Source organism: Ursus arctos, unplaced genomic scaffold (assembly GCF_023065955.2).
Source record: "Ursus arctos isolate Adak ecotype North America unplaced genomic scaffold, UrsArc2.0 scaffold_32, whole genome shotgun sequence".
Taxonomy (NCBI): Eukaryota; Metazoa; Chordata; class Mammalia; order Carnivora; family Ursidae; genus Ursus; species Ursus arctos.
This window is the reverse complement of record NW_026623008.1, coordinates 1,907,113-1,921,439: the sequence shown is the minus strand read 5'-3', so window position 1 is coordinate 1,921,439 and position 14,327 is coordinate 1,907,113. Positions and strand designations below refer to the sequence as shown.

The 14,327-nt window shown below is 61.1% G+C and overlaps 1 protein-coding gene across 3 annotated transcripts in view; it reads right to left on the bottom strand.

Moving 5' to 3' along the window:
* Positions 1 to 14,327, bottom strand: part of PRDM16 (PR/SET domain 16) — a 310,231-nt gene that overhangs the window by 40,853 nt on the left and 255,051 nt on the right. For all 3 annotated transcript variants that reach the window (XM_057305269.1, XM_057305270.1, XM_026520018.4), the window contains exon 4: positions 5,557 to 5,691. In XM_057305269.1, the coding sequence (XP_057161252.1) occupies positions 5,557 to 5,691 (135 nt within the window). The remainder of the gene's footprint in view (positions 1 to 5,556; positions 5,692 to 14,327) is intronic.

Sequence of the window (14,327 nt, the reverse complement as noted above, 5' to 3'; positions counted from 1 at the left end):
GCTGCCTGAGGGCTTGCGCGTTCGGTGTTTGGCTGCAGGCCAGAGCAGGGACAGGCCGGGAGCCGCCGGGGGCTGGGGCGCAGGCCTGTGTGTCTCTCTGGCCTGTCCGCCGGTGGGAGCCTTCCTCTGCCTGCTCTGGCCGCCTGCCGGGTCAGAGCTGAGCAGGAGCGCGGGGGCAGCACGTCTGGGTCGGCGACCCTCCGCCGGCTCCAGGAACATGCAGACAGTTCCTTCCTCTTGTCGACAGAGGAGACGGCGTGGCGTGCCTGGGCCTCGCCTCGCTCCTGTCTTCCCCTGCAGGGCTGTAGCCACTGTGTCCGCGTCCTCACGATCTTGCCGCTCTAACCCGCCACCGTCCCAGCTGCACACACGGGGGGAAAGTCCGGCACATTTCTCGGCCTTCGCCGTGCGGTTTGGACCGGGCGAGTGCGTCTGTGTGTATACACGGACGTTACCGGCTGCTTCAGCCGTCCTAAGTGGCGTTTCCTAATACAGCGTTCCGTTTGATGAACCCCGACGAGTGATTACAGCTGGCATCGGGAGGGCACAGTTGAATTTGTAGCTTATTCTTTGCGAAGAGAGGATCAGTTTGCTCTGAAGAGGGCGCCGGAAAATTGGGCAGCTTTCGGGACTCAAACGCATTTGACGTATACATTGAGTCTTTTGTAAGCCCGCCAAGAAACGCTGCGATGAACCCCCTGCCCTTTTCATTTCAAAGGGGAAATCGTATCTAACTGTTTGCCAGCTACCATTGAAACCGGCCAATCCGTTTACAATGTTTAATTTAGAAAATCATGGGGGACGAGAGCAGAGGGAGGAAGGAACGGGGTGCTGGACGCCATCCCGCGAGATCCAACCCCGGCGGATGGCTCGCACGCCCCGACAGGCGACGGGCGACAGGCGGAGGGTCCGCGTGCAGGGAGAGGAAACGAAAGCGAAAGACATGGGGCCTGGGCAGCGCGCGCTTGGCCGGGAGCACCGGGTTTTCATTAAGAACCAGCGTTGGCTCTCAGGCACGCGGTGCTGCGTGGCTATCAGTGGGCTGATCTGCGAACGAAATGCTTTCTGTAGCACGCTTGTCTGCTTCCACTTTGGGGAGCCCCGGCCCCTTGGCCCAGGCGGAGTGGTCTCTGCCCCGGGGGGGGGCGTGCCGGTGCTGTTGGGGAGCCCCTGCCCCTCGACCGGCCCTGGGGGGTGCGGTGGGGGCCTCGTGGCCTCTCCTCGGTGTGCGGGGGGCTCCGGAGCCCGAGTCGTGCTCCCCACCCTCTATTTGTGACCCCAGCACCGTGTCACGCCATCCTCAGCCCCGCTGGCCATGTGACCTTGCCCCAGGGAGGCAAGGCGGACCGGGAGAGAGCGCGCTGTGAACAGGCCTCCGTGTGCGCCTTACTCCCAAGCTCTTGTTTTCATTCCGAACATTAAAACCAACCCAGGAGCAGATCCTGTCCGTCTCCTGAGAGGATTCAAATGAACTCGTTTGCTCGTAATTGCGGGAGAAGGAACCAACCACTGGCGATCCGAGTGTCTCAGATTTTCCGAAAGGAAAAGCAGGGGCCGGCGGGCGGCAGGGGGAGAGGGAGGCGAAGTGGCCCGGGGGCGGAGGAGGGGTCACGCCACCCAGAGTGAAGCGAGGCGCCCGTGGGCTTCCTGTGCCTTCCGTTGACGCTAAGAGGGAAAGGTAAATCAAAGCGCCCCGGCGTCTTCGGCTGTGATCTGACCACCCCCAAAAATGCCAGAGAAAAGCTCCGTCCGCCCGGCTGTCTCCTGCGGATGCTTTGTTCCCAGCACCCCAGCCGCCCCGAAGCCTGTGGCATCTCAGGACCGTCTGCGGGCTCCATGCGGGTAGTAAGCCACAAGTCACTGTGCAAGGGGCTGAGTCCAGGAGGGAATTCATGGCCCAGCATGGCCTCTGCTGCACTGCACTCCCCCGTCCAGAGCCGCAGAGAGGACACAGCAGAGTGACCAGCAGGCCACCTGTCCTCGAGGCCCCCCGGGGCTGGGACCTCTTAGAGCCACAGGACGCCAACAGGGGGGTCTCGGGCATCAATGAGATGCTGGAGGCAGGGTTGAGCTCACGCCGCGGGTGCCACAGTCCACGGAGGAGGTGCGTGGCTGTCTCCAGAGGACACGTCTCCTGCCCAGAGCTGCCTTCTTCTCTGCCAGATCACTTCTTCCGGGAGCCGTGACTTCCGAGACTTTGTCTTCGGGACCCTGAGACCCCCTCCTGCCCGGTCTCCTTCGTCCTTTCAAAACCGGGGCTGAGGTCATGTGACTTGAGTTTCTGAAAACCATCTGGCAAACCACACCCTACGTTATGGGTCTTTGATTTTCCGTCTGGACGTTGTCCCTTCGCTGTCCGTGCTGTCAGGAGCTGGTGTGTGTGTGAGATGGAGAGAGAGAAAGGGGGATTGTGCACCTCGGGGTGTCCGTGTGCGTGCGTGGTGGGGGGTGTCCGTAAGTGCAGGAAATCCTGGTAGAAACCCTTGGGATTACAGAAATCTGAGAAACCCCATTACTATCGTGTAATGTTTCCTTCTCAAAGAGAAGCCTGTCTTCAAAATCTTTGTTTTATTATTAATATTTCAGGGGAATTTTAGTCTGCTTCATAGCAACCGGTGTTTCCAACAGTCAGGACGGGAACGGAGGCACTGTCTGCGGAGGCTGCGGGGCCATCCCACCGAGAGAGAGCTAGTCAGCCTTGGGGAGGCTGTTGAAAAAATAGTTTTCTTAACCAAAAATAGTCTATTATACCCCTTTCAAAAAGACATTTCTGGGGCGCCTGGGTGGCTCGGTCGGTACGGTGCTGACTCTTGATTTCAGCTCGGGTCACGATCTCACGGAGGATCGAGCCCCGCTTCAGGCTCTGTGCTCAGCGTGGCGTCTGCTTGGGATCCCCTCGCTCCCTGTCCCTCTGCCCCTCTCCCTGCTCACGCGCTCTCTCTCAACATAAATAAATAATTTTTTTAAAAGGCATTTCTAAAATTCTCTTTATTCATCCAACAAATATTGAGGCCTGTGTGGATGTATCTAAGAGCAGTCTCTCATTTTATTAAGAGTTAAAAATTATCAGTATTATTTTGCAAAGGAGAATATGCCCCACAATTTGCTCATCTTCCTCTGTTATCTGATATGCAAAGGCAAGACTTTGGGATGAAAATCGAGGCACCTGACAGCCTTCTGAGCCCCTCCTGACCGGGGCCCGGCCGGCCAGCCTCCCGCCTCTCCCCTGCTCCTGGTTCCCCGCGTGACTTGGAGGAGGCCACGGCACACAGCTGGTTAAATGTGCAGGCGCACCTCCTCGGGCACCTCTTTGCTCTGTAGCACAAGGAACAAGCGCCGTGGTCCTCAGAGTTGCTCCAAGGGTGGGGGGTCCTCTCTCCCTCGAGGGCTGGGGATCTGCAATGCCCCAGGCAAAGCAATTTCGATGCTTTGGGTCATGTCGGTGTTGCATATGCTTAAATGGGCACCCCAAGTGCCCTCTGAGCAAGTGAGCGGAAATGGGGGTAGTTAATCCCCCGAGGCCGTGCTGGAGAGAAACATCCAGCAGGTGGGGAGGGGTCTGAAGGAATTTCGATGTCATATTGGGTTTGAGTAAAAGAGCCGGGAGTGTTTCTGACCCTATGCTGGACCCTCGGGAAGGGTAAGCACCGGGGCACCAAAGTGGGGCTACGGGAATCAGTGAGACTTAAGGACCACCATTCCATCCCAGCAGAAGGTATCTCTGTCCCCCGGTGGAAAGAGATGGAAAGATGTTGCTGCAAACTGGTCAATTTTACGGGGAGCGGACGTACACGCGCCCCTGAAATATTAATAATGAAACAAACACGTTGGAAGACAGGCCCCCCTTTGAGAAGCTCACACATCTATTTGCTTTTCCAGAAGCTGGCCGCAAGCAGGTATCTACTTTGCTACTAAGGTCTGGTTCAAACACGCCAACAAACGTCTTTCTTAAAGAAAGAATCTGGATCCTTCGTCGCTCTATTCTGTGTCTCACAAGAGTGCCCCCCTGGGGCTGGCCCCACGGTGCTCCTCCCCCTGCCCCGCAGCTCCCGGACGCACGACCAAGGACACCGCGGTCCACAAAGGAAGGGGCCTTGGAAAGCCCATCTCTCCACGTGCCTACGTCCGATTCTCCTTCATTTGGAGGAAGGAAAAGTGTTTTTTTTTTTAAGTTCTAATTTTTTATGATTCTTCTTTTGCTTTAATTTCTGCAGTATTTTTTGTAATCAGAAAAAAAAAAACCCACCTAATTTTCAAAATGCTGGGTTCTAAGTACAAGCTGTCGACATCCCAGGAGCGGAGGTGGATTCAAACTTCACGGGTTTGTGAAGCAAGCACCCGCTTGTGTTCAGCGGGGAACTGCTCAATCCAGGCTGAGCCCCAGGGCCGAGAGGGAGCCCGAACAGAAGAGGGAGAGCCGGGGGGCAGCTCACGGGGGTCCTGGGGACCTCCCTGGTGTGTGCTCTCTGTGTTTCTTAATGCAAAACTGTCTCTCTGAAGTCAAGAGTGTCGAACCGCTTTTAATGGTGTGCACAGGCGATGGGAGAATGTACCCTTTGTTATGTGGTCTCTGAAAACATTTTTGAAAGCAGTGGAATCCCTTTTGCAGATGAAATCTCATGTGTAACCCCAAGATATTATAGGCAAAAGCAAACTGCTCTGTTGGGAGGGGCTGGGCCCCCCAGCATCCCGAGGAGCCCGGCAATCCGGGAGCTCCGTGGAAATGTGCCCGAGGTGCCTGGCTCTGGAGCATGGAGCCTCCAGGGGCCACTTGCAGACTTGTAATTAAAGATATAGACTAAGAGCTCCCAGCACTGGGGACGCGTGGCCTTCTAAGTCAAAAGAAACTCTGCATGGCATCTTCTATCCTGTTCTGCTCATGGGTCTGGATGGCCACCACGAGGAAGGAGAGCCAGAAATGTTTGTAGCAAGGATCAGGTGTGCCGAGCGGGTTCCTCGGCCTCCGGAGGGTTGGCAGCAGAAGTGAGGCGTCCCTTGGCCCTGGTGGGGCCGGGGGCTAAAGTCGGGTCCACCGAGCTCAGGAAAAATATCAGTTGGCGACCAGTGGGGCCAGGATTTTTTGCCCAAACAAGGCCGGTTCCCACCGCAGTCTGGCCAGGACGCCATAGGGATTCGCAGGGCGCTCCCGGAGGCTAGTGTGACCCTTCGGAGAGCCTGGCCAGACAGATCCCGGGAGACGAGGATGGTTCAGAAGCGGATGGGCCCGGCTCTGCACTTCCCTCCCGGGGCGGCACGAGCAGGGAAGGGGGCCCCCGTGGCTTCAGGACCTGCCGCTCCCGCGGCTTTCCTTCACGGAAACCACCATCTTTTGGTTCTCGAGCCCCGGCAAGCTGCCAGGTGAGGTCTCCGATGGAGCGACCGTGGGGTGTCGCTGAGCTCCCGGAAACTCGGTGCCGGCCAAGCGTCAGATCGCTGCCCCCGCCGTGGGACAGGGCTGGGCACGCGTCCTCGGCAGAGGCGCAGCTGACCCTTCAGCTCGGCAGGCCCCGCGGGTCAGTTGGGGGCCCCGAGGCCCGAGGCAAGCTCTGCACCTACCTGCTCGTTGATCTGGCACATGGTAAGGTTCTGGTCGTCGCAGGAGCACGCCACCCGGATGTACTTGAGCCAGCTGCCGGAGCCCGCCTGACCAGCGTCCATGCAGAGCTTCTCGGGGCTCAGGTCTTCGGAGATCTGGCGGGGCACAGAGAACCGGGGAGGGTCAGAGGTATCCTGTGTGCAAGTCTGCACGCTCTGCGTTTGCCCAATGAGGGGCCAGCTGGTCGGGCCCTGCAGGAAGGCAGCCCCCAGCACCTGGGCCTCAGCAGACCCCCCGGGCAGCGGTGAGGTCCTTGTCCCACCCAGCTGCCCGTCCCGGGAGCCTCCCAGAGCCCTGCAGAGAGGAGGGAGGATGGCCCTTTTGCTCACCGAGCGGACTGCTGCCCTGGCCTGGCAGTGAAGGGAGCCCCCAGGGTTGCAAGAAGCCCCAGCAGAGCCGTCCCACATGTGAGAGAGCAGAGGCCACTGTGTCTGAGAACAGAGCCCTCTGTCAAGGGCAGCTGGGGCGTGGGGCTGCAGGAAAACATTCTAGAAGGTAAAGGTGTTGTTGGGGTGTGTGGCTGCGTCTGAGCGGGGTGCGTGTGCGTGTGCACGCCTGTGTGTGTGTGTGTGTGCGCACGCCCGCACAGCACGCACATCTCCCCGAACGTAAGAAAAACATTCCGTGTCCCTGAAGGTGGAAAGTTTCCATTTGACGCCTGGGACCCGCAGAGGCCGGCCTCTCGGCTCACCCTCAGCGGCCAGCGCGCCCGTGACTGGCATATTGACTTTGTTGTTGCCACTGGTTTCTGAACATGCTTCTCAGGGTGTGCGTCTCTGAGCGGGTCACTTACCAGGAGGCCTGGTGCTGTCCCCTGCGGAGAGCGGGACACCCCACATCTCTGGACCCTGAGCTGAAGCTGCTGCAGCGTCCCCTCCCGTGCCCACCCCTGCTCTGTTCACTGCTGGCTTGGGGCTCTGAATCCAGAACCTGGGAGCCAGCAGCACCTTCCGGGGAAGTCCAGCCCCCGCTCTTAGAGGGCGAGGGAGGCTCTGAAGCCTCAGAGCAGGAAGGAGTGTCCAGGTGGGCAGGTGTGTCCTAGTGACCAGGGGTGTCCTGGCGGGCAGGGTGTCAGAAGGACACGGTAAAGTCAGGGCAGGGGGTAGTGACCTGTCCCAGCAAAGACCGAGGAGCCCGATTCCAGGCACCATGGCCTCTGCTCCCTGGACAGTGTCCTGAGCCCCTGTTCTGACCAATAAGGACCTGGGAAGGGCGAGAGGCCGCCCCCCGAGGCCTGGAGAAGCGGCTCCTGACCAGCCACTCAGGATGCTTTGTAACAGTTCAGATGCCCCCCAAACATCCACAGACGCTTTCTGAACGGCCACAGGCCGCAGCTGGCCGCAAGCGAGGAGGAAACGCAGTTGCGGGAGGCAGGTGTGTTGCTGCGGGATGCACAGAGCCTTCCGCTAATCCGTCTGCCCACGCACATGCGGGGCTCCCTGAAACCCTCCTGGAGCCCACGCAGGTCCTCCCATGCACCCCTCCCATGCAGGTGTCAGAGCCGATAGGCTTGGGCCCAGCTTTGCTGACGTCTCTGGAGGCTGATCCGGAAGGGACTTCGAACCCGGGGAACTCAGTTCAGTGATTCTCCTTTCTTGGGGGGGCTTTCCCCAAATGGGCCTCATTCTGAGAGAGGGGCGAAGGGCCAGGAGTCCTAGCCAGGGGGGAGATGAGAGGTGGACAGGTGGGGTGGAGGGGCAGTGTGGTACAGAGCCCCCAGCCCTCTGCTGCCTGTGTCCAGACCCTTGGGATGCCAAGGGGCACGGGGGGCGTCAGGAGGCCACTGCAGACTGGCCAGCAGCGGAAGGAGCGCAGGCCCACGTGGGAGAGGCCTCACTCCAGGCACTAACGCCTCTCAGGGCCCCTCCCCCGCACCTCCCACCCCAACTGCAGGAAACCCACAGAAAAGACCCACAAAGCAAAACCTGTGGTTCGTGGCACCTCAGCTGGTGGGGCAGCACCACCGCCTTCCTCTGCCGCAGGGGGGATGGGGCCGAGCGGTAGGGACCCAGGCAACCCACCCCTCCCCCCGCGGGGGCCTGGGCTCCAGGCGGTGCCCACCCCACAGCCTCCGTCACTGTCCACCCCCGCCCGTGCCACAGGCTGGGCTGGGGACAGGGTGCTGGCTGCTGGGACCACCACAGCCGCACGGGCTCTGCCCCCACCGTGGCCTCCACCCCCCCCCGTCGCCCCCCCCAGGCCTACTTGCTGCCTCAGGAGTGTTGCTTCACCTTGACCGGTGTGGGCCTGTCTCCCCCCGTAGTTGCTAGAAGAGTAACCCTAACTAACCAGCTAACCCCTGCTCTGAGGGCTTGGAAAACCTTCTTCATGCCGTTTGCTCACATGTGTGCGTGAGTGTGCGTGTGTGAGGGGCACTCAGGTGGGGGTGGGGGGCAGTCAGTAGTGCTTTTGGGAAAAGACAAACCAGCCCCAATGAGGAAGTGGCCCGAGGCAGCCTGCAGGGCCCACCTGCCCCCACAAGAGGCCTTGGTTTCCAGTGCCTGCACCCTCCTGGGGGGGCCTTGCCCCCTGTGAGTCCTTCTGCAATGCCCTCCTCCATGCCCCGCTCTCCCGTCTGTCTTGGGGACGCTGCCCCGTGTGGGAATGTCCTGGGATGCGGGTCTCAAACACAGACGCGGGGGCCCCGGCCAAGCCCCTGACCCTGGGCGGGGACTCTGTCCTACAGCCTCAGTCCCCAAGGGGCTCTTGGCCTTCTACCAGGAGGGGAGCTCCGTGCTGCACGGGGGGCTGCTCCTCGGCTGCCCCCCCATCTCTGTCACCGCAGACAGAGTGCTTGACCCTTTGGGCGCTCCAGGGCCTTGTCCTGGGGGCAGGTGAGGAAGACGGGGAGGGCTGAACCCCCTGTGGCCCTCCAACTCCTGCAGGGTCCGTCCCCCGGCTAGCGCCCCTCTGTCTGTGAGCCAGTGCGCCCGTTGCCGCACACCTGCGGGCCCAGGAGCCCACCAAGCTGCCCACGGCCTGGCGTGTCCGTGACCCCACAGCACCATGGGGAACGCCTTCTGGATGGGCAAACCCTGCCTTCCAGGGAGCTCGCTCGGTCCTCGTCACATCCACCTCTCTTTTCCACAGGCTGGCTCCTATTCCGACCCTGCCCTGTGCCAGGCAAACCGTCCAGGTCTCTCCTGCACGTGTGAAGGGCTGGTCCCTTGGCCACGTGGGACACCGATCTGTCCCTGTCCCTGTCCGGGTGCAGCTCTGGTGTATTCCCACTCCGGCCAGCAGCCTCCCTCCCCCTGACTCCTGTGAGATGCCCCTCCCCTTCGACCCAGAAGACCTGGACCCCAGCCCCTGACGGTTTAGACGGTCACGGGGTGGGAGTTACCCCTAGCAGGCACCGCGGGTTGGAGGAAACCCCTTCTCCCTGAAACCCTACCTCTGAGCCGCATCAAGCGAGATGCTGGCCCTTTGCTGCAGAGAAGGCAAAGTCCCGGTCCCGGGGCCCCGAACCAGCAACGCACGCGGAGAAGGGCCCAGGCCTGTGTCTGCCATCACGGTGGGCATCAGGGGCCTCACCTGGGCACAGCTGGGCACACCTGAGTGATGGAGTGGGAGGGGCCAGAGCTTGGGAAGCTGCTGCTTTTCTTCTTCAGACCTGGGATGTGCTCCTAGGGGACCCAGGCCTGTGGTCCCGGCTCTGCGGGCAGGACACTGCAGGCCTGGCTCTTGCCTGGGGTGCACGGCCCAATGCCCTCTCTGACTCCACAAAGGGAAAAATGGGGTGCAGACATTTGCCTCCCCCTTGCTTCCCTTCCTTTCATCTCTCCGTGTCCCCCAGGACTCAGTGGCTGAGCTGGGAGCTCACATCAAGAGCCCGTGGTGTGGGCGCGGGTCTCTTTGTGCCTGCATGACCCCTCCCCGGGTCACCACAGGCCTCCGAGGCAGGGGCTGGTATTGTCCTGTTTCCCATAAGAGGAGATGGAGACCCCAGGAGTGGGGGTCTGGAGCCGCGTCAGGGGCCAGAGGGAGGGTCCCTGTACCTGCTCCGAGACCTGTAGGATCCTGGAGTTGGGAACGCAGGCTGGGACGCAACAGGTCCCTTTCTCGGCCTCTTTCACAGTGAGATACTCCAGTGCCCATGGGACAGGTGAAGGCCACCCCTCCCCAGCTTGGCAGCAGGGTTGAGGCCTGCTCTGGCCTCAGGGGGTCGAGGCCGTCCCACGTGGAAGGAGGAAGGATGATACTGAGCTCTGATACTGCGGGAGGCACCAGGAGGAAGGAAGGGCTGGCCAGCCCCCGGGGCACCTCCTCCCGGCCCCTGGGCCCTTTAGCTGGCAGTGGCCTCCAGGGCCTTGGGGCTGAGTCTCTTCCCAGATTTGAAATCTGGCTCCCCTGCCTGATCCCACTCCAAAGTCTTGCTTCGGGTTATTTGGGGCCGAGCCTCGGGAATCCCAGAGCCTCCAAATGAAGCTACCCTCCTGCCTGTTCTCCCCACTCGGCCTCGCAGGCCCCCCCACCCCAGTCCCCCTGCCAGGTCCTCCAGCTCATAAATCACCCCCATCAGAAATGCTGAGTTATGAAGCAAAAGGATGGAAAAATTCTCGTAACCTTGACAATTTTTTTTGCACATCATTTGAGGTTTCCTGTACTTCTAATTTGTGGGCTCTCTGCTGGGCTGTTTCTCTCACATTTAACAGGTCCGGCCCCCACCGGCCCTGTCCGGGGTGTGTGTGCAGGCAGGGACGCCGCGGCATCTGTCGTCAGCTCACCTAATGGATTCCGAGCATGTAGCAAGACGTGGGCCTGGGAGTCAGCCCTCCTGCCACCCCGGCCTGGGGCGGTCAGGTGGCTCCATGGAAGACCGGGCAAGGTGTCTGCCTGCTGCAGTGGTCGGGGGGCCGGGGGAGGGCCTCCTTCTCCTACCCTGACTCCTTCTCTAAGGGCCCACAAAGCCGCGTGGGTCTCTTCTGTGCACACGCACACACACGCACACACACGCACAGTGTGGTTATGATTTATGGGGCCTGTGAGTAGCTGCAACAGAAAGTCCATTCTTGTGACGGAAGGAGGTGGGGGAAAGGCATTCTGGAAACACCTCTGTCCGGGTGTGGACACGGAGCCTGGATGAGCTCATAAATCCCCGTCCTGACTCTCATTATGGGGCTCGGCGGGGATCTGACCAAACGCTAACCAGCAATGCGGCTGGCGGCATGGGGTCACGCTGCTGCCAGGCAGACAGGAGTCCCGGCAGGCAGGGCATGGGCCTGGCCCCCCACCTGCTCTGGCTGCCGGCGAGGTGGGGGAGAGAGGGGGAGGGTGGGAGGGAGAGGCAGGGCAGAGGGGGCTGCTTGCAGGAAACACGGGTAGCTTGCGAAGGCCTTCTCTGAGAGGGAGGCCAGCCAGGCGCCTGAGCTCACGGAGACAGAAAGGCTAGAAAGCCTGTGTTTTCTGGGGCTTTGCTAGAAAAAGCTGGCTGGGGCTCCCAGAATGTGTGCAGAGCGGTGGCTGCTGTGTTTCGAGGAGACAAGGGCCAGGGTCTTTGGTCTCAGAGACCCAAGAGCATGGCCCTGGGTGAGGGTGCTGCCGACGTGGGGCTCTGCCAGCCCCGTCCCCGCCGGGGCTTTGCTCCCGGGCCCGTGAGGCGCACAGCCTCTCACTTTAGAGCCAGACCCCAGAAGCCAGACCCCGTAGTGTTGCAGAGCCTCAGATGCCTTCAAAGATCCGAAGAAAGCCACAGCCCAGCAATTCCTCAGGGGGCCAGATGCCGCGCGAACCGTGCAGGGGTCTCAGACCATCTCCCGCCAAGTGCCCAGACCCGCCGCGGGTGTGGGGTGCGTGGCCAGGTGCCCCAGTCTGCTCCTGCCACCGGGTTCCCTCTCAGCTCTCTCTGCCTTCTGCTCTGTTCCTCCCCTACTCCCATCAGCCTCATTCCCCCTTCTGCCCAGGTCGGGCCGCAGCGCCGGGGAGACCCTCTGGGCAGCGGTGGGGTCGCAGAACACTGGAGGTGACGCAGGGAATTTCAGTCTGGCCTCGCGCAGCAGCCGAGCCCTCCCCGGATCCCCTGGAGTGGGACTCACACTCCCCGGTCCGTTGGCAGCAGGGACACAGGGACGAGGAGAGGGGCGGGCAGCGGTCTTCTCAGCTGCGGGGGTAGAACCCCGCTCACCCGCCCTTGGCGTGAGCGGAGCACAAGCTCCCCCACAAGGCACGTCGCACGTCTCGTCCATCAGCCGTGGGCTGTGGCCCTGACCCAAGACAGACGCACGGGCAAACTGGCGATCAGACTAGCACGTTCAAGTGTCTGAGGAACTACATGAATGAAAAACCCCTCAGGGGGGTCGGCGACGGTGGAGGCGACGGTGGGTCTGCGCAGACCTTAGGCCCAGCAGCTGAGACGTTTACTCAGGCAGCCTGTGAGGTGGGCAGGGAGGCTTGCAAAGGGGCCAGCACCCCGTCACTGGGGGAATTCAAGGAGGTCTTTGTGGCTGTCCCTCCAGGGTGCTCAGAAGGGAGGCTGGACTTTCTGAACTCTACGTGCTTTCCCAGCTCTGAAATTGCATAATGCTTCGTTTGACAACCCCGGGGGTTTGTCTGGGGTCCTGCCTCAGTTTCTCCTTTGGAACTAGAAAGGCTCTCTCCTGATTTCTGGCCGTGTGGAGGCCTGTGGCTCCGTGCACAGGGTGCACTATTACGAACAGTTGGTTTCTCCTTGGAAGCTTGTTGAAGACACCCAGCACGGAGCCTTGGGCCCACACGTGCCTGGCCCCGAGAGTGTGCACGCCCTGTGGGGACATATGTCTAGCTACTGACGGCTGTGGGGCCACCTGCTGCCCTGGGGGCTGCACCTGCTCGTGGGCTCTTCAGAGATGGGCTAGAGGGCTCCTGACTGCCACAGAGTGATAAGGGTACTGGCCAGAAGCAAGGCCCTTCCCTGGGTCACCCAGCCAGCCAGGAATCTTCCAGGGGTGGCCCCAGGACCCCAAAGGGGACAAGGACAGGGACACCCAGCAAACAGACTCCAGCCTCTGTGTTTCCCCTCAAAGGCCCTGCTGTCCACCTGTGTGTGAGGCTCTCTGGAGTTTTTGGGGTGTTCCCAAAGAGAAAGCCCCTGGTCACTGCAAAGAGCAGTGGCCACCAGCAGGAGAGGGCCCTTGTCACAGCCCCAGGCCAGTGTCCCGGTGTTGTGCTGAGCCAGAGGCTGAAGGGTGGGAGTCCCAAGGACCCCCTCCCCTTGCCCCACCCTGGGGGGGTTGGCTGGCTGCTATAACCACTAAGGGGGCCACTGTGCCTGGAGGCTCTGTCTTCCGCCCTCACTGATGGGAGCACAAGGTGGCATGAGCCTCTCACCTACGATGTCGTTTATGAACTGAATTTCTGTAGTGGGGACCCTGTTTACAGGTGTGTCCTCCTGAAAGGTGTCCTGCATTGTGGTCGAATGGAGAGCTCTTCCAGAAGGTGAGCCCCCGTGTGTGACAGCCGGGTCTCCATCGGGAGCAGGGTGGAGAGGAGGCGGGAGGGGACATCGAGGCAGGTGCAGTGATGAGGAACTGGCTCAGCTCCCTCCTGGGAGACAGCTGGGACCCCAGGGTCTGGTGCCAGAGCTCCTGATAGACGAGCCTAATGCTAGCATTCTCACATCCCTGCAGGGAGGCCCGTGAGTACGCCGGGGCCCGCCTCCTGCTGTGGTGATGTCATTTCCTCCCAGCCAACCCCAGAAGGACCCTGGAGTGGGTCAAACTCTACCGACACTTCCCAGGAAAAACAACTGGGTTGACTGGTTGATACCAGAGCCTGGGGTGTTGGGGCCTGGGTCCTGCTCTGTCCTCTCCCTGAGGATGGTCCTGGGCACCACACCCCAGGACTGGCCTTGTGTCCCCGTGAGGACGCCCACTTGGCAGCCCACGCTGAAGCCTCTGCCACCCCCTCAATGCTGGACGAGGGGCTTCTTCACACCCGATGCCTGGGGGAGAGTCCCAGGTGCCCACTGCCTGCCCCCGAGAAGTGAGTGGGGCCCCGCTCTACGGCCTGAACTTGCCCAGGAAAGCAAGAAAACTCAGGCCCCGGGCCTCCCTTCCTTCTGACCCTGAGGGGACAGCTGCTGTCACAAGGGTGGTACTTGGCAGAGAGGGTCTTGCAGAGGCTTCTGACCTCAAATAAGCCAGGTATCATCTGGGTGTAAATGCTCCGTGCCTCTGTGCACCCCCACCCGGAGCTGGGACCGCGTGGGGGTACCGAGAGCCGTCTTGTGGGTGCCCATGTGCAGAAGCATGGTCCAGCCAGGGCCCCCAGCAAACCCCAGCACAGAAGGTCCCAGCCCTGCTCTGCCCCCGCTCACGGGGGTTCTGCTCCTGGGGGGGGGGGGGTTGGAAATTTCACATCTGACTCGGCTGCTGGTGGCTGGGCCTGAGTCTGACGGGGGCACCGGATACCCAGGGCAGGGCAGAGCCACGAAGAGCTACCGACTTGCCAACACCTGGGACAGTTTGGGCAGGTGAAGGCTACCAGCGCTGAGAAGCTCCCCCAAATCCTGGCCTGGCTTGTGAAGTCCCCCAGCTGGCAGGTTCCACGCACGCGCCCCTCCCAGGCCCCTGTCGGCCCGCCCCTGCCCCTCCGGCTGATGTGGTTAAAATGCTAACAGCCCAAACGTTTTTTCCAACCCGAATTTGATTTGAAGTTAGGTCAGGAGCAGAAGTCTCTGAGCCTAAGGGCTGCATATTACCACAGACTCAGCTGTGACATTCTGAAGTGAGACACTTTGTTTTGTTCTTGATCA